The following is a 24,218-nucleotide window of genomic DNA, read 5'->3' as shown; positions in this document are numbered from 1 at the left end:
GGATTTTAAGAAAATTCATATATACTTCCTTCTGTAGCTCACCCACTACTCCTAACCCTTCATTACCTTCAACTAGTCACAAGATTTCAGTGACTAGATTCCAAGAATCTTTCTCTAAACTAATTATATTTCCACTTTTGTAGTTTCAATAGATTTTAGAATGATATAATTTGCCTTTCTAATCTTGCCTGCCTTAATCTAACTTCCACCACAGTACCCATCTGTTCTCTTTATAGTACACATGTGGTCATGTTATCCCCCACACTTAAATACTTACAATAGCTTACATTGTTTATAGGGAAAAAGTTCACAGTTTTACAGTTAAGTGCCAATCAACTTGACCAACTACTATTTCTCACCATATACTTCAACCACACTGATTTTTCTATTTTACAAAGACATTGTGCTCTTTCATATTTCAATGCTTTTGCTACTTAAAAAGTCCTTTGCCTAGAGGGCTTTTATTTCCCTAATTTTCTCATTTAGTTCTTTATAATTACGTGACAATTTTTACTTCTATTATTTGTTAACATAGGGGCTGAGGATATAGTCAGTGCCTAGCATGTGAAAGGACTTAGGTTCAAAGGTTCAATAACCAGTACAGTGTGCACAAACACACATATACACTATAGTATATCATATACATCTTTATAACTAGAATTAGGAATTCATTAAAAGCAGAAGCTATCCAATTAATTTTCTGTCTCCTTAAGACCCTGCTCTCTAGTGCTTCATTCCTACTAGTTACTCAAAAAGTAAACTCAATTAAATGGAGTGAGAATGAGGTGAAGCCCATATTCCTTGCATACTACAACAGCACGGACATCATAGAATGAAGTCGTAGAGATTATAGGATAAGTCAGGTAGGTTATAGTGATGATTTCACTATAGTACACAGTGGCCTCATAAATAAAAAGAAACACAGAACTTATGGGAGCACCCTTTGCTTTCCATGATATACTATTATACTGGACTTTTGTCTGGAAAATAACAAGAGACCCTATATAGTTATAATGGTAGACCCAAGTATTCTAACAGGAGTACTCACGTTTACAGAAATGCTGAGCATCTGACCATTTGTAGGTCTCTAAACAGGTGATAAAGAATGACTTCTTGATATACCCAGGGAGGCATTTGTATTCCCAAGTTGTCCCAACAGCGAACTCAGACTGATCACTCTCAATGTTAGACTTAGCAAAAGGGTATATAGGAAGCAGCTTACACTGACCTATAGACAAGAACCACAGGAATATCAGAACTAAGAGAGGCTAAAATCTCTTTCTTATAACTCATTATTCTAACAACTTTAATCTTTAGAAGTAAGCCTAACTGGAGCAATATTAACTTGAACAAATATTGTAGCATGATTGGACTTCAAGAGAAATAAGATTACAAGTTCAGAAAATTTTTAGAGTAGACTTCAGAAGGAGAACTGGAAAAAATACATTATTGAAATTTCCAGAAAAATACTGTTGTTATTCCATCCTCTTAAAACTTGTAAGTAAAAACTGGTGCTTTTTTTCCTCATAATTGTGACTAACTACTTAACAGAAGCAACATAAAGGAGGAAAATTAATTTTTGTTCTTAGTTCAGGGAGTACTTGACATTATTGGGTCAAGCCATGGTGGTTGGAGCTGCTTGGTTTATGAGTGCAGGAGATACAGCAAGTGCGTGTTCCGTGGCACTCCAGGAAGCGGAGAGCTTGGATGAAAATGGGGAGGGGGGAACGGACCTGTATTCTCCAAGGCCCTACCACTAGGACTCGTTATTATTAGATCCCACCTCCTAAAGGTTCTAACGCCTTCTAAAACAGCTCCACCAGCTAGCCAGGAGTTCAAACACCTGAGCATCTGGGGGCAGTTTACATCCAAACCATGAGATATGGGACAATGAAACAACCCCTCTGGTTTTTATAATAAAAAGTAGAACATTACAAAGTTAATTCTATAAATAAATAGAACCTTTTAGGGCTAGCACAGAAAACTATATATTATATCAGAAGTCTTAGAAAAGTCGATGCACTTGTAGGCCCTTTTATTTTTTATTATTTTTTAATTTTTTTAATTTATTTGTTTGAGAGTGACAGAGAGAGAAAGAGGGAGAGAGAGAGAAAGAGAGAGAGAGAGAATGGGCGTGCCAGGGCTTTCAACCACTGCAAACGAACTCCAGATGCGTGCGCCCCCTTGTGCATCTGGCTAACGTGGGTCCTGCGGAATCGAGCCTCGAACCGGGGTCCTTAGGCTTCACAGGCAAGCGTTTAACTGCTAAGCCATCTCTCCAGCCCCTTGTAGGCCTTTTTAAATAACTCTATTAATAATAATTCTCATCACCAAACTTTGAGGATATGAGTAAAATATGTTTATTCTTCATTATTTTTATTAATTTAATTCTTTGAGACAGGGTCTCACTATGTAGCCCAGGCTAACTTTGAAATCCTTCTGCTTCAATCTCCCAAACACTTTTTTTTTTCTTTTTTTTTTTTTTTTTTTTTTTTTTGGTTTTTCGAGGTAGGGTCTCACTCTGGCTCAAGCTGACCTGGAATTCACTATGTAGTCTCAGGGTGGCCTCGAACTCACAGCGATCCTCCTACCTCTGCCTCCCGAGTGCTGGGATTAAAGACGTGCGCCACCACGCCCGGCTTAACTTATTTTTTATTTATTCTAAGTCCCCAAAGACAGCTTAGTAAATACTTCCTGATAGGTACTAGAGAAAGGAAACTAGTCATTACAAGATAGGTTCTGGTGACTTAAAAAATGATACTACTTATTCACAATGAAATGAATGCTCTCCTAGGAGATGGGTAAGAGATACATATTTTTCTAAATGTGTGGGAAGACTCAAGTTTCAACTCCCTAAATTCATATGAAGAGAGTAAGACGTTCTGTCTTTCTTCAGATCAGATCCAGTACCTCCCCAAAAAACAATGCATAGATGTGAAACCATCTCAGAACAGAAATATATCTGAATATGAAATTTACAATTCTGCCCTTTTTTTTCAAATAAGTCTGAGACAAAGTTAAAGAATAAACATAAAGATATTTACAAAGCTCCCACAGTCTTTCCATATCTCCATATTGCTGCTGTGTAATCTAAAGAAGTTACCACTTTTGGAAGGCAACATATCACCCTAGGTCCCCCTTTTGCTCATTTACCTGACCTCTTTGAATTTTTCCATCAATACCTACAAAGGCCCTCAAGTGCACACTATCTGCAAAACAACCAGAAACCTTCTACAAGGAAAATGGGGGTTTAACTTTAATAGAGACTTTACCACTTGACAAAATTCATACCAGTTACTCTGAACCACTGGTATATAATCTGTGTTATCAAAATTCAGTAAGGACAACACGAACTATCTTCTACAAGCTGTTAAAACAATTTAAACTCCCAAGATTTAACCAGTAGCAATAATACAAACTAAGGAATCCATGATCTGGAAGTACCAAAAGCAAAGGGGTCCTGTATAACATGGACTTTCATGAGAAAAGGGCACTAGAACCATACCGTCTGAATAGGGAGTAGTGGGGAAAATCTCGTCACTAGTAAGGAGACCCCTGGTCTGTTTCTCAAATGGGGACACTGTTCCTCATTAGTAACTGCCAAGCTCTAAGCCACATGGCAGAATTTTCAGAGATTGGTTTCTTTTTCAATCAGAAAAGGAAAGGTTAGTCCACAAACCATTAAGTGATATGAAATTTCATGAAGGTTACTGTTCCCTCTTCACATCTTTCTACCACCAGGAGTAAATGTCAGAGTAGATCGAGTGTCAACACACAGACACACACACACACACACACACACACACACACACACACACACCTCACAATGTTAAAAAGTAGTCAGGGCACTTTCTGGAGATCAGGGAGTGACTTCTTTATGTTGGTCTAAGAGGCTTTACCTGAATGGCTCAGAAATCCATTTAAAATGGATGAAAGGTTGTCCAGAAAACAGAAGTAAGGCAAACCATTACTGAGAATAAGAATTTAATCAAATGCCTTAAAAACTGGACTCCCTGTCTATTTAATGAGTGATTTTTAAAAATAACAGTCATGTATGTTAGCCAAGATATAGACCTAGGCAAAGACTATCCATCAATGAAAATGAGACAAAGTCCTTACCCACCCAGAATTTATATCAAATAGAAAAAGACAAATCATAAATTCATACCATGAAATTAATAATAAGACACTGCAAAAAAAATAAGGAATAATGTGTCAAAATGTAATAGGAGGAAAAAGCATGCAGGTGTTAGAGAAAGTTGCTGCTGCATTTGTTCAAAGCAGAGATGTAGGTTAAGATTTTTAGGTAAATGTTAAGAAAGTAAACAGTAAGTTGTAACAGAATTAATACATAATATAAATTAATACATAATACCTCAGACCATTACCAACTGGAGTGGTCATTTAGATGCTTACTCCCCTAAACAGATCAACACTAACAGCCAACATTCCAGCTGATATTGGTCGCTTATCTCTGACTTTATTTCATAGTGATGAAACTGAGGATTGGGGCTCTAAACAGCTTGCCAAAAGTCAGCCAGTTATTGAAGTTTGCATGCAGCAAACAGCAGAAGTTCACTATATTGTCGACATAGTTAGAAAGTTCCATGCACAGCCACACGACTAATCAGAACACAGCACACTTCTTTAAAAGCAAGACTATCTGGGAAACAAACGACACCCTTTACAGTGTTGTTGACAACCCTCTGGGACAGAAGGTACAATTTCAATTCATGTCTCAACTTTACAAAACCACTCGAGATGTTCAATATCTCATTAAAGTTTTAAAAAATATCACACACCCATGCTGGGTCTGATTGTTTAGGAAAGAATAGAGGCTCAGCTGCTGTCCTTCAGGGTCAAGAAGGGATTTGGGCTGTTATAGAAACACCTGCAGTCTAGAGGTTTGAGCTTTAATCACACCAGGCACAACCAAAAGTATCCTCCAATTCTAACAGTCCAATTCTAGCAGTCCGGCTCCCAGAGGAGGGAGTTGGGACCCTCGACCAGAAAATTGCGAGGCTCCCCAGAGTTGGCCAGGACAGGTAGGCATCTACGGCGCCACACAGATGCCTCTAGATCAAGGTTCCACGAAGTCCCCACTCCCACGCTCCCATTTCCAGCTCACCAAGGACCCCAGGCGCCAGGAAAATCAAGAAAACCCAGAGAGGGCCCGCGGCGTCCATGCTCGTGGCGGTCGGTCAGGAGCACGGGAGCGGCGCGCAGCCGGCTCCCCCTGGAGGCAGGCCCTTTAGTAGTGCGCTGTCCGTGCGGTCTGCGGGCGCCCGCAAGGCCGGAGGCCAAGAGGCTGGTGGAGCTGGGAGAGGCGTGGGGGCGAGAGCAGCCTTCCGCTCCCGCTCCGCCTCCGCAGCTGCCTTTGGGCTCCCCCTTGATTTTCAGCACCTGGATTTCCTTTTTACTGACCATGCATCTCAGTATACCTGCTCTCCCTAGATCTGAAAACAATTTTCACAAAATAATACTCACCTTTGCTAATCTACCATGCACACACGCTGTGCTAGTCTATCCGAGTATATTATTTATTAATCTTTTGGTTTGGACCTATTAGTTTCATTTCAAAACCCTGCTAATGGATCCAACCCTGGGTTTGAGAAAGCAGCTTACATATGCTTAGAGTGGAAATCCAGGACCAGTACTGCCTGTTACTATGTTCTTTTTATACTGATATAGTGCCTGCAGAAAAGCTTCACGAACAGTGCAAATTTTAATTCCTTTATTGTTCCTGAGTTTTCTAAATATTAACATTTTAGTATATTTACCTTACCATTGTCTCTCTAGATATAAAAATATGTGCAAGTGTATGTCTTTGACAATATAATCGTAATCACGTAGTTGTTACTTTGGATCCGCTCGGGATAAAGTAGAGGCATTTATCTCTTTTTCAAAGATTTAACTGTAGATTTCCTAAAAATAAGGACACTCCATTACATAAATACAGTACAATAATTGGACACTAATATTGGCAAGCGCTATTTCGTGTGTAGAAGGGAGTGGGGGTTAGGCCAGAGGTTGTCATCAGGTGAATGGTCCTTCACCTAATTTTTTGAGTCTCTCACTGAACTCAGGGACTCTTCTATCTCTGCATTCCTTCTACTATTGTTCCCAGCTTTTCCTCCCTTCCTTCTTCCCTTTCTCTCTTCTTTAAGAATATCCTACCGATTTTTACAGACCACTGGAATGGTGGGAATCAGGGAACAGCAGGGACCATCCTGGAGTCTGGCTGCCAACATCACTCAATTTGTGTTTGCCTATCATTTCTCCATAATTAGATTCAAGTTATGCATTCTGGGAAGGTTTATAAAAGAAGGGATATGTGTCTTTGTCAAGGGGCACATGTTGTCTATTGATCCTTTTGCCAGTGGTGGTAACATTGATCAAATATACTGACCTCCTTCAGGTTTTTCCAGTATAAAGTTACCATTATTTTCACTGTAATAAACAAGTATTTTAAGGTCCACACTATATAAGTATCTAATTTTAGTCACAATTTTACTCACTAACTTCAGCATCATTAATTCTTGCTTAAATCACTTATGGCTATTATGAGCCCCAAATGGTATTATTTCTCATCCAGTCATTACTTTTACATTCATTAGCTGGCATTTTACTGTCTAAAAAAAATTTCTGTCCAATTCTCAGCCCCAAATTGGAGAAAATAATCATACATCTATATCACCTCTTCCATGGGCCAAGAGGGGCTAGTAAAATAATATAAAAGGAAGGGGTAGACTGTTGTGGTACTTTGTCCTCCAGGTATGAAATGGCTATTGCCATCTTGAAATCAAAGAAGCTATAATTATGTGCATGAATCTATGGAGGTATACAAGTCCACACGCATTCCTGAGGTTATACAAGCAATTAATAATTCCACATATGGGTATTTTTCATGAATCTGCATCTGTCTGCTCACCAAAATCACATTGCCTAAATGTTGAGAATATATAAGTCTTAATGCCTAATAGAGCAAGTGTCATTTTCTGTTCTTGTCCTGCTCCTTCTTATATAGTTCAGAATATATAGTCGGGCTCCTTGACAAATGTCAATAAATTTTGTCTAAAATCATACTTCATATATAGACCAGTATGTAGAGAGTTAATATATTTTTATCATCATTCTACCAATAAACAGGTTCATCTTTCCATTTATTTAGATCATAATCTATTGCTCTCAATAACATTTAAAATTTTCCACAATAAAAATTTTTCACAAATTTTATTAGATTTATTCTGATACTTTACAGTGAGTATATTATCTTTTTCAGATTTAAAATGAACTCAGAATAACACATCTAACATCTCACCTAAGAATAATGTAAGTGTTGAATATTTATGAATATCTTCTTTATCAATCTAAGGAGGTTCTTTTCTATTGCTGTTTACTTAAGAGAGTTTTATTCTGCTATATTTTATTAAGTAGCTTGATTGTGAACTTATTTTGTAGTTGATATTAACCTGTGAAAAATCTCTTGTCCTTTAAGGGTGTTTACTTAAGGAAGCATGTGTTTTCTTTAAACAGACCACACCATACCCAGCTTAATTACAAACTAGGTTGGGATGGAGAGATTTCCCAGTGTAACTGTTAAGTCACTTCCATACAAAGCCTAACAGTCTCAGTTCAATTTCCCAGTACACACATAAAGCCATATGCACAAGTTGGTGCATGCATCTGGAGTTTGTTTGCAATGGCTAGAGGCTCTAGTGCACCCATTCTCTCTGTTTCTCATCTCTCTATCTCTCTCTATTGACATCCAGTTCAGATTTAGTAAAATAAAAGACTGGTCACTTGGGAGGCAGAGGTAGGAGGATCACCATGAGTTCAAGGCCACCCTGAGACTACATAGTGAATTCCAGGTCAGCCTGGGCTAGAGTGAAACCCTACCTCAAAAAGCCAAAATAAAAAAGATTGGTTAACTTGATTATACAAAAATAGAAAATGTTTACATGGAAAAAACATCATAGCATAAATAAAGTCAAAGAAAACTGAAAACCAGGAAAAATATCTAAAAAGTAGATAAAGTATTCATAAACCTAATGTTTATCAAGAACTCTTAGCCAGGCGTGGTGGTGCACGCCTTTAATCCCAGCACTCAGGAGGCAGAGGTAGGAGGATTGTCATGAGTTTAAGGCCACCCTGAGGTGACAGAGTTAATTCCAAGTCAGCCTGGACCAGAGTGAGACCCTACCTCGAAAAAACCAAAAAAAAAAAAAAAAAAAAAAGAACTCTCAAAAAGTGAGAGAAAGAAAGATGAAAAATATGTAATAGGCTGGTGAGATTGTTCAGTGGCTAAAAGTACTTGTTTCCAAACCTGGCCCATGTTTAATTCCCTAGACACTCATGTAAAACTGGATGGACATTTGTTTGCAGCAGAAAACAGATCCTAGTGTATACACACACACAATACATAGCACATAATAGAAAATTAACAACTATATGAACAGAAAATTCACCAAAGAATAAAAATAAAAATTATTTTTGAGAATATAGATCCATTGCAGAGCAGTTTCCTAGTATATACAAAGGCCCAGGCTTGATTGCTAGCTCAAAAAAAAAAAAAATTGCCATTAAACCTATGAACATTCAAGGTTAATCCCAATAAGAGAAATTCAAATTATACTGAGCATGGTATGGTGGTACATGCCTGTATTCCTAATAGACTGGAGACTGAGGCAAGAGGACCATGAGTTTGAGGCCAACCTAGGCTATATAGTGGAACTCAGTTTTAATAAAACAAAAACTGAAAAAAATGATCCCTTATCAGACTGGCTAAAAGTTAAGACAAATGTCAATGATACCCTGAACAACACCACCAGATGCTGAGAAGACAGATGCTCTAGTATACCATTGGTATAAATGTGTTGAATGATTTTTCCTAATGATTTACTCCATATGACAGACCAAAGAAATTATTTCACCCAGATCTAGCCAAATGAACCAATGAATATCATTGGGGGTACTTGGAGGAGCATGGGCAACTTAAGGATAGCTACCCCACAAAAAAATTCCCCTACACTCAGGAATTGTTAATTGCTTGTATAACCTCAGGAATGCGTGTGGACTCGTATACCTCCATAGACTCATGCACATAATTATAGCTTCTTAGATTTCAATATGGCAACAGCCATTTCATACCTGGAGGATAGAGTACCACAGCATTCTATCCCTTCCTTTTATATTCTTTCCCTAACCCCTCTTGGCCCATGTTAGGGGTGATATAAATGTATGATTATTTTCTCCAATTTGGGGCTGAGAATTGAGCAGAAAAAATTTTTAGACAGTAAAATGCCAGCTAATTAGTATAAAAGTTATGACTGGATGAGAAATAATACTATTTGGGGCTCATAATATATACCTCCTTGTCTGTAATTTATTCAAAGATACTGTCTAATAATATGGTTAATTTTTTTTCTTCCTAACTTCTGGAGAGTTTTAATGCACATTCATATCAAATCATCCTAAACTATTTCTTTTCAGGCTTATTGCTTTACAGCCAAGTCATATTCATGCTTAGGATTTCTTTATACCATAGGTTGTGGCAGGATCCTCACTCCAGTGCAGACCACTTACCATTGCAGGAGTGATATGATGTAAGTCATGGCTGTCTGTGCTGATGGATGAGGGCCTAACCCTACCAGGTACCACCCCAAACGCATCACTTGGCCTACAAAACATATACATATGGCTTCAAAAGAAATAAATCATTCAAATAAGATTTGATTTTTCCCAGATTTTTGTTTGTTTGTTTATTTTTGTTTTTCAAGGTAGGGTCTCATTCTGGCCCAAGCTGACCTGGAATTCTCTATGTAGTCTCAGACCACTCTGAGATTCATACCTCTGCCTCCTGAGTGCTGGAATTATAGGCATGCACCATCATGCTTGGCTTTTTTTCCCAGATATTTTGAAAATCAGTTGAGGATTTCTATTATAACTAGCATGGAGGGTGAGCAATATTTTACAATCCAATTCAGTATACTACCTCAAGTGTGCACATTACAAATAGCATAAAAGTTATATGTAAAAATTAAAATCAACTTTAGAGATCTGGGGAATATCCCGGCCATTATCTTAAAGAGAAAAGAGTAATTGTCATCTTAGGGAGTTTCCATGCTGGCTTGGGGTATTTGGAATGTTACTCTCTCAATAGTGAAAAGTTTGTTCAGAAGTCACATAACATGATGCTCTTTCCTTTTTGGAAAGTAAAATTTATGAGGTATCAGAATGAGTAGAATCAGTATCAAAAATCTGCCTAGAGAAAAATGGATGGACCTGGAAAGTATTATACTAAGTCAGGTAACCCAGGCCCAGAAAGCCAAGCGCCACATGTTCTCTCTCATATGTGGATCCTAGCCTACAGATGACTGGGCTTCTGCGTGAGAATGAAAATACTTAGTAGCAGAGGCCAGTAAGTTGAAAAGGAGACATAAAGGGTGGAGAAAGGAAGGGAGGAGGATACTTAATAGGTTGATATTGTATATATGTAATTACAATGATTGTAATGGGGAGGTAATATGATGGAGAATGGAATTTCAAATGGGAAAGTGTGGGGGTGGGGAGGGAGGGAATTACCATGGGATATATTTTATAATCATGGAAAATGTTAAAAAAAAAATCTGCCTAGGATCATTCCTTCCATCTCCAATACATCATATTATTTTAGTGAGTGACCAGATTAAAATTAGCAATTCAAAATGTTTACATTTGAGGTGTCCATGAAAATGGTCTAATACCTATTGCAGCCTTGATATCAAGTGATGGTACAGATGGTGTTAATTGGTGGGGTGATATGGAACAAAGGGGACAGGGACATTTGTAGGGGCTTTCTGGGATGCTGAACTTTGCAAGCATTTTATTCCCATTTATGTTTTTGTTCTTTGAGGTCCAGGCAGAGGATACTTTCTTGCCATCTTGATCCACTTTTCTGCAAACCTCATATATTTTTACATCACATTTGACAATGTTTAATATATTTCAGATCCTATATTTGTGGGGCACTAAAGCAAAGGCTTAGCCACTCAGAGATTCCAGGGATGCAAAATGCCAGAACAAACTTCACCCCTGATCCTAAGGAATAGAGACGGATCATTGTCATCATGGCAGCCCCTGTCTGTTTCCTGACATGATACAGAAGAGCAGCGAGGCCAAGAGGAGAGGGGAGGGGGCCCTGGCCCTCCAGAATTCACCCTTTCATGACCGCTCCTTCTTTTCTCTAAATTGAAGTTTTATCCTATATTTTGTTCAAACAAAGAACAATGGCTTCAAGAAGATGCTGGTCATTCAAGTCTCATCTTTTCTTTTCTTTCTTTCTTTTTTTCTATTTTTCCCTGGTAGTTTATCTTCCTAACTAGATTTCACTTAAAAAGAACTTAAGAAAATAGATTATGGGGGAAACAGCTAAATTCTAAATACTTTTGACATAATTGCTATTTAAATAACTCAACGATCTAATTTAAACCAAAAACTTACATTCAAACAGAAATCAAGTTTTTTTAAATGGAGATTTAAAGACAAATTAAATATATTATTGGTAGTTAATTGAAATATATATATATATATGTACACACATACACACAAGATCAAAAATATGAACAAAATGGTTTTTTGAAGGCATCTACTTCTAGTTAAAAGAAAAAGGATTTTCATAAATCTGAATTCAGTTTGTACATTAAGAGAAATTATGTATTATTCAATACTAAAAATAAAGAGTAGTTAAATGACCTAGTTTTAGTTTTCATCAAGAAGCTATTAAAAGCTACAGTAGTGTTATTACTGCCTAGTATACTACTCTTTATACCAGACTTAAACTATTTTCTTCCTAAATAAGCAGTTAAATTGGTAATTACTAGAAAAAAAAACATAATTAACCAGCAAAAGATAATCTTTTGGGCTGGAGAGATGGCTTAGCAGTTAAGATTCTTATACATAAAGCCTAACAACCTGGATTCGATTCCCCAGTACCCATGTAAAGCCAGATGCACAAAGTAGCACATCTGGAGTTTATTTGCAATGGTTAGAAGCCCTGCCATGCCCATCCTCTCTCTCACTCCTTGAAAACAACTAAAAAATATTTTTGAAGTACATAATTTAATATTTTTATTGTAAAAATGATTACTATGAAAAATTGGTAAACTTATTAGGTATTTATTTATTTAGTTATTTACTTATTTATTTGATAGAGAGATAAAAAGGCAGGTAGGGAAAGAGAGAATGGGCATGCCAGAGCCTCCAGCCACTGCAAATGAACTCCAGACATGTGCCACTATATGCATCTGGCCTAGGTGGGTACTGGAGAATCAAACCTAGGTTCTTAGGCTTTACAAGCAAGCGTCTTAACTGCTAAGCCATCTCTCCAGACCCTAGATAATTTATTATTATTATTATTATTATTATTATTATTATTATTATTATTATTTTGGAGGCAAGCTCCTGCTACTGGCCGTGTGTGTGTGTGTGTGTGTGTGTGTGTGTGTGTATGAGAGAGAGAGAGAGAAAGGGAAAAGGAGAGAATTGGCATGCCAGCACCTCCAGCCCCTGCATTCAAACTCCAGACATATGAGCCCCCTTGTGCACCTGTGTGACATTGTGTTACTGGCTTATGTGGGACCTGGTAAGTTGAACATGAATCCTTAGACTTTGCAAGCAAGCACCTTACCTGCTAAGCCATCTCTCTAGCCCTAGATAATTTTTTTGAGGTAAGGTTTTACTCTAGTCCAAGCTGACCTGGAACTCACTCTGTAATTTAGTTACAGGCTATCCTCAAACTTTTAGTAATCCTTTTACCTCTGCCTCCCAAGTGCTGGGATTTGAGACATGCAACACCACACTCAGGTCCAGATAATTTTTAACATATCTCAGAGTGAGGTAATTTGAGTTTGTAGGATTTAAAAATCAAAATAAATAAAGCTTTTTTCTGCAAACACAAAAGTATTTAAAACAGCAGCAAAAATAAACCTAATAACATATTTTATAAACAATTCTACCAATTCCTATGTAGATATATGGTGCATATTTGTACTTCCTATATATTTAGGTAACACAAAACAATTAGAGATTATAAAACTTTCACACACATATGTGAAATATATATACGGCATTTGCACATGTATCAAGTAGATAAGAAGGTCTGAAACATCAAAGTGACATAAACAATTGAACCTCCGAATATGAGGATACACATTAGCCTTGAGAAATCTTGCTTGGTTGACTAGTCTGATTTTCTTACCATCTCATCCTTTCTTTTTTGAAATTTTCATTTATTTTTCTTTTCTTGACATTTTCATATATGTATATAATTTAGTTTGATTTTATTTCCCCAGTTACTATTTTTTATCCAACTCTTTCTCCTATTAACACCCTTCTTCTTTCCCATTAATCTCCATCTTACTTTCATGTCTTTTTTACACATTGAGTTAAATTAGGATTGCTGGCATGATCATGGATTGAAGGTTACTTACTTTGTGATAGGCAACTTAATGGTGGCTGTAACACTGATGAACCTAACTCCCTACTTCCCAGCAACCAATAGTTGTCATTAGCTACTCTGGGAGCTCTGGAGGATCCTACCCCATCAATACTAAAATATCAACAGGTCCCATCTTCATGAGTGTAATAACCTTGTTGTATCCAGAAGACAGCACTTCTGAGGTTTCTCAAGCAATAATTGCCAGCTATACATCTCTGCATTAATCTCTGCCTATTGTAATTAGATACTTTAGTGATTGAGACATCAAGCAATACTAATCTATGAGAGCAAACACAGATATTTAGAAGGCAGTTCAACATGCTGTCTGTTTAGGATAAGCACAGAAGTAGGTTCCACCCTAGGACCTGTGTCCGTAACCATACACTTTGATCAGGTTACAGTACCAGGCATAAAATATCTCCTGTAGAGAAAGCCTCAAGTACAAGCAAAGAATGGCTGGATACTCCCTTAACATTCATGCCACTATTATACCAGTGGGTATATCTTGCCTGGAAGGTTTGTTGTGGAATATATAGGGTTCATAGCTAGGTAGGAATGTTGATGGCTTTTCTTGCCCAAAACTTGCATAGTACCTCCTCTTACAAAGAAAGCTAGTGGGCAGGAAAAAAGCTTCCAACTCAGTTCTAACTTAGTTTCTCTATGTCTATCAACTGAAACACAGTGTCTTCAGCAATAGAGACTTACTATGTAGTTTTGGTGGGCAACCAAGAGCAATAAACTATATTGTTTTGGGGGCATCTATAGCTTTCCTGACAACAATTTAGTGGGAAGTATCTCATCCTTAGGCACTGAAATCTATCATTAATAATACATAGTTTCTGGGAGCAGCTTTATCCACCCATGTGTCTGGAGCTGCAGCTGCTCTTTGACCTCAGAAACTGCTGCTGGTCTTTGATCTCTTGACACAGAGGCCTTATCATATGGCCTAGGTGAAGCATGTGCTTGATACAGAGGCATTATATACCATATGGCCCTAGTGAAGCTGACCTTAGACATGTAGGCATTGTTGAGAAAGTTTTATTTTCTGTATATAAGCTTGTGTCTGTCTGAATAAACCTGAGCCTTGATCAGAACTTGTCTTGGCTCCATTCCTTGTGTTCTTATCTCATTCATTCCCACTCCCTCCTTCTGGGTCTGTTTTGACTCTTGTGCTGCAGGCCAGCACAGCATGGTGCCTGAAACAGGGACCTGAATATGAGGGGCCTCAGTGAGGAACGCCAACATCAACCCAGGATCCGCAGAAGAAAGTGAAACTAAAAAGAGGACTGTAGTCAACCGCTCAGTCTTCTGGAATAAGGTAAGTTGGCACAATTATGGGACAAGCAAAGAGTAAAAAGGAGCTAATTGCTGTAGTACAAGATATTATAGAAGCACAAGTAATTGGGATTGCTTCAAGTTCTTTAAGCAAATTTTTTGATTTCATTAATAAAATGAGTTCTTGGTTTATAGAGCAGGGAAATGTTGACTCAGATGCTTGGGAAAAAGTAGGGAAAGAATTAAATGCCTTTTTACAAACTCATGGTCCTAATAAGGTTCCGGTAATTGCTTTTTCCTTATGGTCTTTGATAAAGGATGCCTTGGATTCATGTACAAACGATACTTTAGTGAAGCAGATGTTAGATCACACTCAAGATGTCATTGAAGAAATTAGAAATCAAAGTCCTGGAAAAGGGACACCTGTAACTCACAAAGAATTGAATAAAACATTGCAATCTTTACAAGTTTCTAAGGAAGATAGTGATGAGGAAGAGGAGGAATTAGAGCCAGAAGAAACAACAGAATTAGAGGAAGAAGCCACTAATTATCATGCAGATTGGGACACACCGCGTCCCTTCGTCCCCATGACCTCCACACAAGTATATGTCGCAGAATTAAAATATGCGGTGGCAGCCTTAAAGGATAGAATAAACCTGGAGAAAGAAAAAAAGAAAGTTAAAAGATGAATTAGATAATTACTAAGAAGCCTTCTGAAATTGTCCACATATACTTCATTGCATCCTACTCAGCCTGTTTTTAATTGCTCCCCCTTAGAAAGGGTGATACAGAAAGCCATGGAAGAAGGTGATGAGGATGAACAAGCTTTCCCATTGGCTTATCCAGTAACTGAATTTCAACAGGATAATCAAATGATGAGGCAATATGCTTCCTTTAATTTTAAAGACATAAAAGAATTAAAAACAGCTTGTGCACAATATGGACCTATGTCACCATATACTATGTCAATTATAGAAGCGTTGGCAGGGAAAATTCTAACAGCAGATGATTGGAAATCTATAGGCAAAGCTTGTTTATCAGGAGGAGAATATTTAATTTGGAAAGTAGAATTCTATGACTTATGCAAAAAGACTGCAATGTTGAATCAACAGGCAGGAATGGTAATTGGAATGTTGATATGCTTACTGGGGAAGGAAACTATGCTGGGAATGACAATCAAATTGCTTATCCCCCTGCTGTTTATCAACAAATAGCTGCAGCAGCTCGTAGAGTGTGGTTTAGTCTTCCTTCAAAAGGAGAAACTGAGGCGGAGAATTTAACTAAGATTATACAGGGTCCTGATGAGAATTATGCTGATTTTGTAGATAGATTGATAAAAACAGCAGGGAGAGTATTTGGAGATGCTGGCGCTGGTATGAACTTTGTAAAACAGCTTGCTTATGAAAATGCAAATAGTGCTTGCAAAGCAGCTATGCGGCCTTATAGAAAGAAAGTTGATCTACAAGGATATATTAGATTATGTGCTGATATTGGCCCTAGCTATACGCAGGGGATAGCCATGGCTGCAGCATTACAAGGAATTCCTTTTCAAATGGCCGCCCACTACACCAAGATCTGGCAAGTGCTTTTCTTGTGGAAAAATAGGACATATGAAAAAAGATTGTTCAATTAAAAGAAAAAAATGGAAATTCCAATAATCCAGCTCCTGGTCTTTGCCCAAAGTGCAAAATAGGAAAACACTGGGCAAATGAATGTAGTTCTAAAACAGATAGAGATGGCAACCCTATTATCCAGCAGCAGGAAAACGGGAGGAGGGGCCAGCCCCTGGCCCCGCAAAGACAAGTTTATGGGGCAATGCAGTTTGTTCCTCAAACAGCCAGTTACAGCCAGTCTCCAACTTCTCTGAGCCACCCCAGGGAGTGCCGGACTCGACCTCAGTTCCTCCACCCACACAGTATTGACTCCAGAAATGGGACTTCAAGCACTGCCTACCACAGTATGTGGCTCAGTACCAAAGGACAGTGTAGGCTTAATCTTGGACGAAGTAACAGTACTAAGCAGGGATTACAAATAGCACCTGGAGTTATTGAGGCAAATTTCACAGGAGAACTTAAAATTATGGTGTCTTCTCCAAAAACAACCTTTACAGTATTGCCCAGTCAGAGAATAGCTCAACTGTTGCTCCTTCCAATGATAAGAACTGGAAGAGTTGCTAACATTCAGGGTCGAGGGACTCAAGGATTTGGTTCACCGGATGCTTTCTGGGCTCAACCTATCAGTAAGGTATGTCCAAAATTAAAATTAAATGGGAAGCAATTTGAAGGGTTAATAGACACTAGAGCTGATGTTACTATTTTGTCTGGTAATCACTGGCCTGCTTCTTTGCCTAAGGGACTCAATTGAGAGGTATTGGACAATCCTCTTGTCCTGAGCAGAGTGCTGCAGAATTATTTTGGGAAGATGAGGAAGGAGATAGTGGGTATTGTGAACCTTACATTATAAACAGTTTTCCTTTAAACCTGTGGGGAAGAGATGTTTTGAGTCAAATGAAATTGTTAATGTGTAGTCCTAATGAAGTTGTTACTGCTCAAATTCTTAGACAGGGTTACTTGCCTGGTAAAGGATTAGGAAAATGGGGAAAAGGTGACTCATTACCTATTCAAGTAGCTTGTAATGCAAATCATCAAGGGTATTTCCCCTAGTGGCCACTCCTCAGGTCGTGCTGCCCCAAGCAGAGCCTATTTGTTGGAAATCTGATGATCCTGCATGGGTGGATCAGTGGCCTTTGACACGGGAAAAACTGATAGCTACACAAACGCTAGTCCAAGAGCAATTAGAGGCAGTACATGTAGAGGAATCATCTTCACCCTGGAATACTCCAATTTTTGTCATTAAAAGAAATCAGGAAAATGGCGGTTACTACAAGATCTAAGAGCTGTGAATGTTACTATGCATTTAATGGGAGCATTGCAACCTGGTCTGCCTAGTCCTATAGCTATTCCAGCTGACTTTTCTAAAGTGATTATTGACTTGAAAGATTGCTTTTTTACTGTACCTTTACATCCATGAGATTGTTGCCATTTTGCTTTTAGTGTTCCTTCTAGTAATTCTAAAGAGCCTATGAAAAGATATCAATGGAAAGTTCTCCCTCAAGGTATGGCTAATAGTCCAACTTTATGTCAGAAATTTGTGGCTAAAGCTTTAGCTTCTACAAGAAGCAAATTTCCTCAAATATTTATTATTCATTATATGGATAATGTTTTATTAGCTGGAAAGGAAAAGACAGATGTTTTGATTTGTTTTTCTTACATGGAACAACAGCTCACTATATGGGATTAAAAATTGCACCTGAAAAGGTACAACAAGATTCCCCTTTTTCTTATCTTGGGTTTTATTTATATCCAAAACAAATTAAACCAAAGAAAGTTACTCTTAAAACACAGAATCTTACCACTTTAAATGACTTTCAGAAATTGTTAGGAGATATTAATTGGATTAGGCCTTATTTAAAACTTACTACTCATGAATTAGAACCTTTGTTTAATATACTACAGGGGGACTCTAATCCTTCTTCTTTTTGTTATGTTACACCTGAAGCTTCTAAAGCATTAACTACAGTACAAAAGGCTATAGAAGAACAATTTATCACTTATATTGACTATAGTAAAGAGTTGTGGTTACTTGTATTTCCTACCCCATATACTCCAACAGGATTGTTGTGGCAAGGAGCTCCTATACTATGGGTACATCTTGCATCTTCTCCTCCAAAAACTGTTACTCCTTATTATGATGATGTTGCTAAAGTAGTGATGGAAGGAAGAGCCGAATCTATTAAATATTTTGGTAGAGAACCACAGGTTATCTGTCAGCCTTATAATTCAAAACAGGTTTCTTGGCTTTTTGCTTTTCAGATACTTGGGCATTATCCATGGCAGGTTTTGCAGGAAGCACTGATAATCATTACCCTAAACATAAAGTGATTCAGTTCTTTATGCAACATTGTCATTTTTCCTTGCAATACACAATTTTCTCCTATCAAGGATGCTGTGTTGGCCTTTACAGATGGATCTTCTTCTGGCCTAGCTGCTTATTCTTTAAATGGACAAACATATAATTTTTTTTTTTTTTATAATTTTTGTTCATTTTTATTTATTTATTTGAGAGTGACAGAGACAGAAAGAGGCAGATACAGAGAGAGAGAGAATGGGCGCGCCAGGGCTTCCAGCCACTGCAAACGAACTCCAGACGTGTGTGCCCCCTTGTGCATCTGGTTAACGTGGGTCCTGGAGAATCAAGCCTTGAACCGGGATCCTTAGGCTTCACAGGCAAGCGCTTAACCACTAAGCCATCTCTCCAGCCCCAAACATATAATTTTAATACTCCTTATAAACCTGCACAGTTTGTAAAACTAGCAGCCTTGAAAGCTTTATTGCAACATACTGCTACTATATCTGTTAATATTTACACTGATAGCCAATATATTGTCCACTCAGTTCCTTATTTAGAAACCTGTAGTAGAATAAGTCCTTCTTCTATTGTTTACAATTTTTTGCACAGGTTCAACTTTTGATTCTCCAGCGCTCAGCACCTTTCTATGTAGGACACCTTCATGCTCATTCTGGCCTCCCCGGACCTTAGCTCTGGGAAATGCTATTACTGACAAGGCTACTAGAACTTTTTTGATGGAAGAAGCTATTAATGCTCATAAGCTTCATCATCTTAATGCTAATACTCTACTTCTTAAATATAAAATTACACATGAACAAGCACGACAGATAGTTAAAAATTGTCAACAATGTCTCACATTTTTACCTGTGCCATATCATGGTGTCAATCCTCGAGGTTTGACTCCTGGCCACTTATGGAAAATGGATATAACTCATGTTCCTGAGTTTGGAAAAAATGAAATTTGTACATTTTTTTATTGACACTTATTCTGGTTTCATTTGTGCTTCTGCTCAAATGGTAGAAGCTACTAAACACATTATTGCTCATTGTCTTCATTCTTTTAATATTTTAGGAGTACCTTAACAACTAAAAACAGACAATGGTCCAGGATATACAAGTGCAGGATTTAAGCACTTTTGTTCTTCTTTTACCCCCAAGGGCAAGGTATCATTGAATGAGCAAATGGAACATTAAAAATCTGGTTACAGGGCTGGAGAGATGGCTTAGTGGTTAAGAGCTTGCCTGTGAAGCCTAAGGACCCCGGTTCGAGGCTCGGTTCCCCAGGTCCCATGTTAGCCAGATGCACAAGGGGGTGCATGCGTCTGGAGTTCGTTTGCAGAGGCTGGAAGCCCTGGCGTGCCCATTCTCTCTCTCTCCCTCTATCTGTCTTTCTCTCTGTGTCTGTCACTCTCAAATAAATAAATAATTAATTAATTTTTAAAAATCTGGTTACAAAAAACTAAAAAGGGGGAAATGACACAGGGATCAGTAAAAAGATGGTTAAATCATATTTTATTTTAAATTTTTTACTTTTGGATACAAAAGGGTTTTCTGTGCTGACTGTTTTTAGCATGCACAAACCAAGACTAACTATGTTAAAATAATGTGGAAAGATCCATTGACTAACAAATGGTGTGGACCCAACTCTGTATTAATATGGGGTCGAGGATCTGTTTGTATTTTTTCACAGAAAAAAATGGAGCCAGATGGTTGCCAGAACGTTTGGTCCGATTTGCAGGCCACGAGATCAAACAAGAGGACACTGCTGATCCTGATGATATGGTGTTATCTACATCTTGCTTACAGTGAAGTCTACTGGGCTGTCCTCAGGATTGTGGTGGTCAGACAATGAGTATCAGCAAACTTACATATGGAAAATTACTGCTGCTATGAGAGGTATCAAGGTTACATCTGCCAGCAATAATTCAAATAGTCTTCCAAAGGGAACCGTTATGGCCTGTGTTACATCACCTTATGCCCTGATGTTAGGAAGTATAAATATTACTTGGCATCATGGGTCTAAAGGAATGTTTAATGCTGCCTTTAATAATTGTAGTCTGTCCAATTGTATTTCTCATGATTCTGAAACTGTAATGATTGTCAGACAACCTGCATTTGTTATGATTCCTGTTAATCTTTCAAAGCCTTGGTATTCTGACAAGGGTATTCATATTCTAGAGGAGGTTAAAAATAGTTTAAGTAGACCAAAGGGAATTGTAGGTTTAATTATTGCTGGGATTGTTGCATTTATTACATTATTAGCTTCTATTACTACTGCTGCTATTGCTCTTACACAAGAAGTTCATACTGCACACTTTGTTAATAATTTAGCTAAAAACATTTCTGTTTCTTTGGGAACTCAAGTAACCATAGACAAGAAGTTAGAATAAAAAATACATGCTTTGTTTGATATAGTGATGACTTATTTAGGAGAGCAAATTCAAGGAATGAAGATTAGAGCTCAATTGGAATGCCATTCAGATTACCAATGGATCTGCATCACCTCTAAAATTTACAATGCTAGTTATGAAGATTGGGTAAAGGTCAAAATGCACTTGGAAGGAATTTGGCACCATGATAACATTTCGTTAGATTTGGTTAGTTTACATTCAGAAATTCTAGCTATAGAGAACAGTCATCTTGATTTTGATGCCACTAAGGCTGATAATGATTTACTTGCTGCAATTAAGTCTGTGTTGCCTGATTGGAACTCTCTAAGTTCCTGGATAAGCAGCTTTGTAGCTGTGGGAGTTTGCCTTCTGCTTCTCTTATGCCTATTGCCTATTTTCTTCAAGTGTCTAATGAAGTCTATTGTGAATGTTAATGCAGAGGTCTGAGGTATGCACTATAGAACAGATCCTTGACTCCCTCAGACTTTGTCCTAATTCTCCCTGAATTTTATCTAGCTGGTAGCCAGAGATGGGTTTCAGATCAGGGGAGGAGGCATCCAACCTAAGACAGGGCATGTATTGAAGGATAATAAGTTTGTTTAATGACAGGTAAGGATGGTCTTCTGCCTCTGACAACCTAAGACAGGCACAGTCACTTCTTTTAATAAATAAAGAAGGGGGAGATGTCAGGAGCTGCAGCTGCTCTTTGACCTCAGAAACTGCTGCTGGTCTTTGATCTCTTGACACAGAGGCCTTATCGTATGGCCTAGGTGAAGCATGTGCTTGATACAGAGGCATTATTTACCATATGGCCCTGGTGAAGCTGACCTTAGGCACGTAGGCATTGTTGAGAAAGATTTATTTTCTGTATATAAGCTTGTGTCTGTTTGAATAAACTTGAGCCTTGATCAGAATTGGTCTTGGCTCCATTCCTTGTGTTCTTGTCTCAGATTCATTACCACTCCCTCCTTCGGGGTCTGTTTCAACTCTCGTGCTTCAGGCCAGCACACCCATGTATTGAGGACCTTTGTTCAAACACTTTTTACAATTTACACACACACACACACACACACACACACACACACACACTTTTTGAAGAGAGTCTCATTCTATTATAGGCTGACTTGGAATTCACTTTGTGGCCCAGGCTGACCTCAAACTCATGGCAATACTCTTACCTCAGTCTTCAGAGTGTTGAGATTAAAGGTATGCACCACCATGCCTGGCTCTCAATTTGTATTTTAAACTGATTTACCAAGTAGTAGGTTTCCATATGGCTTATTCATGGTTCATTCATTTTTGTTTATCCTAATACCACCCTCTTTTCTCCCTTCAGCCACTCCAGGTGGATCCAAAGGGCACTCTGAGCACAGCCTTGAGCTCTGCAAAAGAAGAAATTTCCTGCAGATTCCAGTGCCCAGTGCCACTGGAAATGCAAATCTGAGGTTGAAAGGTTCCCAGGAGAGCTCATGCAAGCACTAGATGAGGGGTTTGGAAATCTGAAATGAAGAGACTTCCAATGCACACAGTTCCCCTTCCCTTAGTCTAACAGGATACTGAGGGGAATGGGACCACTCCCAGACTCCATAGGCTCTCAGACTCCACAGAAAGATTCCAAACTACAACAAGAGACTCTAGAGGAAGGAATAACTAGGGAATTATCCACACCCATGGAAATGGCTACAAAGAAAGGGAAGTTCTCAATACTGTGCAGTGTGACCTGACCTTAGAACTAAGACTGAATGAATGGAATAGCCAGTCTCAAGGAAGAGAGGAAGTCCCAGTGTAGGAGTCACCATTCCAGGAGCTGAGGAAGTCCAGACAAGAGCCAAATATTAGTTGCTTTCTTTCTATCTGATCCCATCCTTCAAACAAAATCCATTGATTTATTATCCTCAAGTAAAACCCAGATATCTTGGCATGATCTGTGAGACTTATGATCAGAAATTTTTAATCTGTTTTTCTCATCTTCTCCAAAGTATTGAATTGTGAGTATTAGCACTTGGAATTGCCAAGTCTCTCAACTTTGTTCTGTGTTTTGGTTTGGATCTGAAACGAAACCCAATGATTCAACTGTTGAGGGTTAGGGTTAGTAGGGTTAGGGTTATCTTTACAGAAGTGACTGGATAATAAAGGCTCTGAACATATCAATGGATCAATTCATGGATGGACTTATAATTAATGGGACATCTCAAAGAAATAAAAACCTGAGAATTGGTATGTAATTATAAACAGTGGGTCTTTGTGCATATGCCTTTGGGAACTATATCTTGACCCCTTCATCCTTCTGTCTTTTTGCTTCTTAGACAGTATGAGGTGAGCAGCTTTGCCACTCACCAAGACATTTTGTCTTACCACAGGCCAAGTAAAATTAGAGCCATGTGACTAAGGACTGAAACCTCTGAATTATGAGCCAAAACAAATCTTTCCTCCTTTGAGTTTATTCTCTCAGATATTTTGTCAAAACTATATAAAACTATCACAGTACCTAAGTAAACCTTTTCCTTCTTTAAGATATTCTTCACTTGCTTTTCTACACTAAACTATCACCCCTCTTTTGACAATTCCTACTCAATCTCTCCTGAGACTGACATCCATCTGAAAGCCTACATATCTAATCCTCAATCTAGAGATGAGTATTAAAAATTTGTAGACATATTTCTACCACAGAAGTAGAAAGCTTCCCTTGATGTAGCATTGTTCATCCCTTTCCTAACTATACAGCATGATGTTCATATATCCAAAACAACAAATGACTTCATTTCAAAGCACCCATTCTCTCTTTATTTTTATTTCAGTCTAAAATAATTTTCCCCATTGATGCATTGGTAAACATTACTTCACTCTGCTCTAAGCCTTTTAGAAAATAGTCTCAGAATCAATAATTTCTAGTCACAATTTTGGTTTCACCCTGGGCTTCGTCTCATCCAAGAATCATCTCTGACTTCTCACAACCAGATCCCATACATTTAGTTGTCTCCCATAGTACTTGGACTGCCCATGTCACAGGACATTTTACTCTATAGTTACTTGTTTATTTGCTTATGTTCCTAAAATTGTCTTCAAACTGTATGTGAAGAAACATCTAGTTTATTTATTGCTAGATACTCATTACCTAGGTAAAACCTAGTACCATAGTTAAGGCCCAAAAAATATTTGTAGAATGC

General features: G+C 38.1%; 2 protein-coding genes across 3 annotated transcripts in view; one reads left to right on the top strand and one right to left on the bottom strand.

The window, feature by feature from the left end:
• The window catches only part of LOC101598557 (complement receptor type 2), a 31,096-nt gene extending 25,910 nt beyond the window's left edge, over window positions 1–5,186 (bottom strand). The window contains exons 1-2 of the mRNA XM_045144793.1: window positions 5,129–5,186; window positions 1,049–1,228 (exon numbers count right to left, since the gene is read on the bottom strand). Coding sequence (XP_045000728.1) covers window positions 1,049–1,228; window positions 5,129–5,186 — 238 coding nt within the window. The remainder of the gene's footprint in view (window positions 1–1,048; window positions 1,229–5,128) is intronic.
• LOC123459235 (60S ribosomal protein L31-like) overlaps window positions 1–21,193 on the top strand; it is a 104,757-nt gene extending 83,564 nt beyond the window's left edge. Inside the window, exons 6-9 of one of the 2 annotated variants that reach the window (XR_006636136.1) lie at window positions 7,283–7,332; window positions 9,548–9,605; window positions 14,656–14,795; window positions 20,352–21,193. The gene's annotated coding sequence lies outside the window, so the exon portion shown is untranslated. The remainder of the gene's footprint in view (window positions 1–7,282; window positions 7,333–9,547; window positions 9,606–14,655; window positions 14,796–20,351) is intronic. The other variant, XR_006636147.1, reaches the window with a different exon arrangement.
• The last annotated feature ends 3,025 nt before the right edge of the window (window positions 21,194–24,218 follow it).

This window comes from Jaculus jaculus, chromosome 1, assembly GCF_020740685.1.
Source record: "Jaculus jaculus isolate mJacJac1 chromosome 1, mJacJac1.mat.Y.cur, whole genome shotgun sequence".
NCBI classification, from domain to species: Eukaryota; Metazoa; Chordata; class Mammalia; order Rodentia; family Dipodidae; genus Jaculus; species Jaculus jaculus.
The sequence above is the reverse complement of the archived record's forward strand: the minus strand, read 5'-3'. Positions and strand labels throughout refer to the sequence as shown.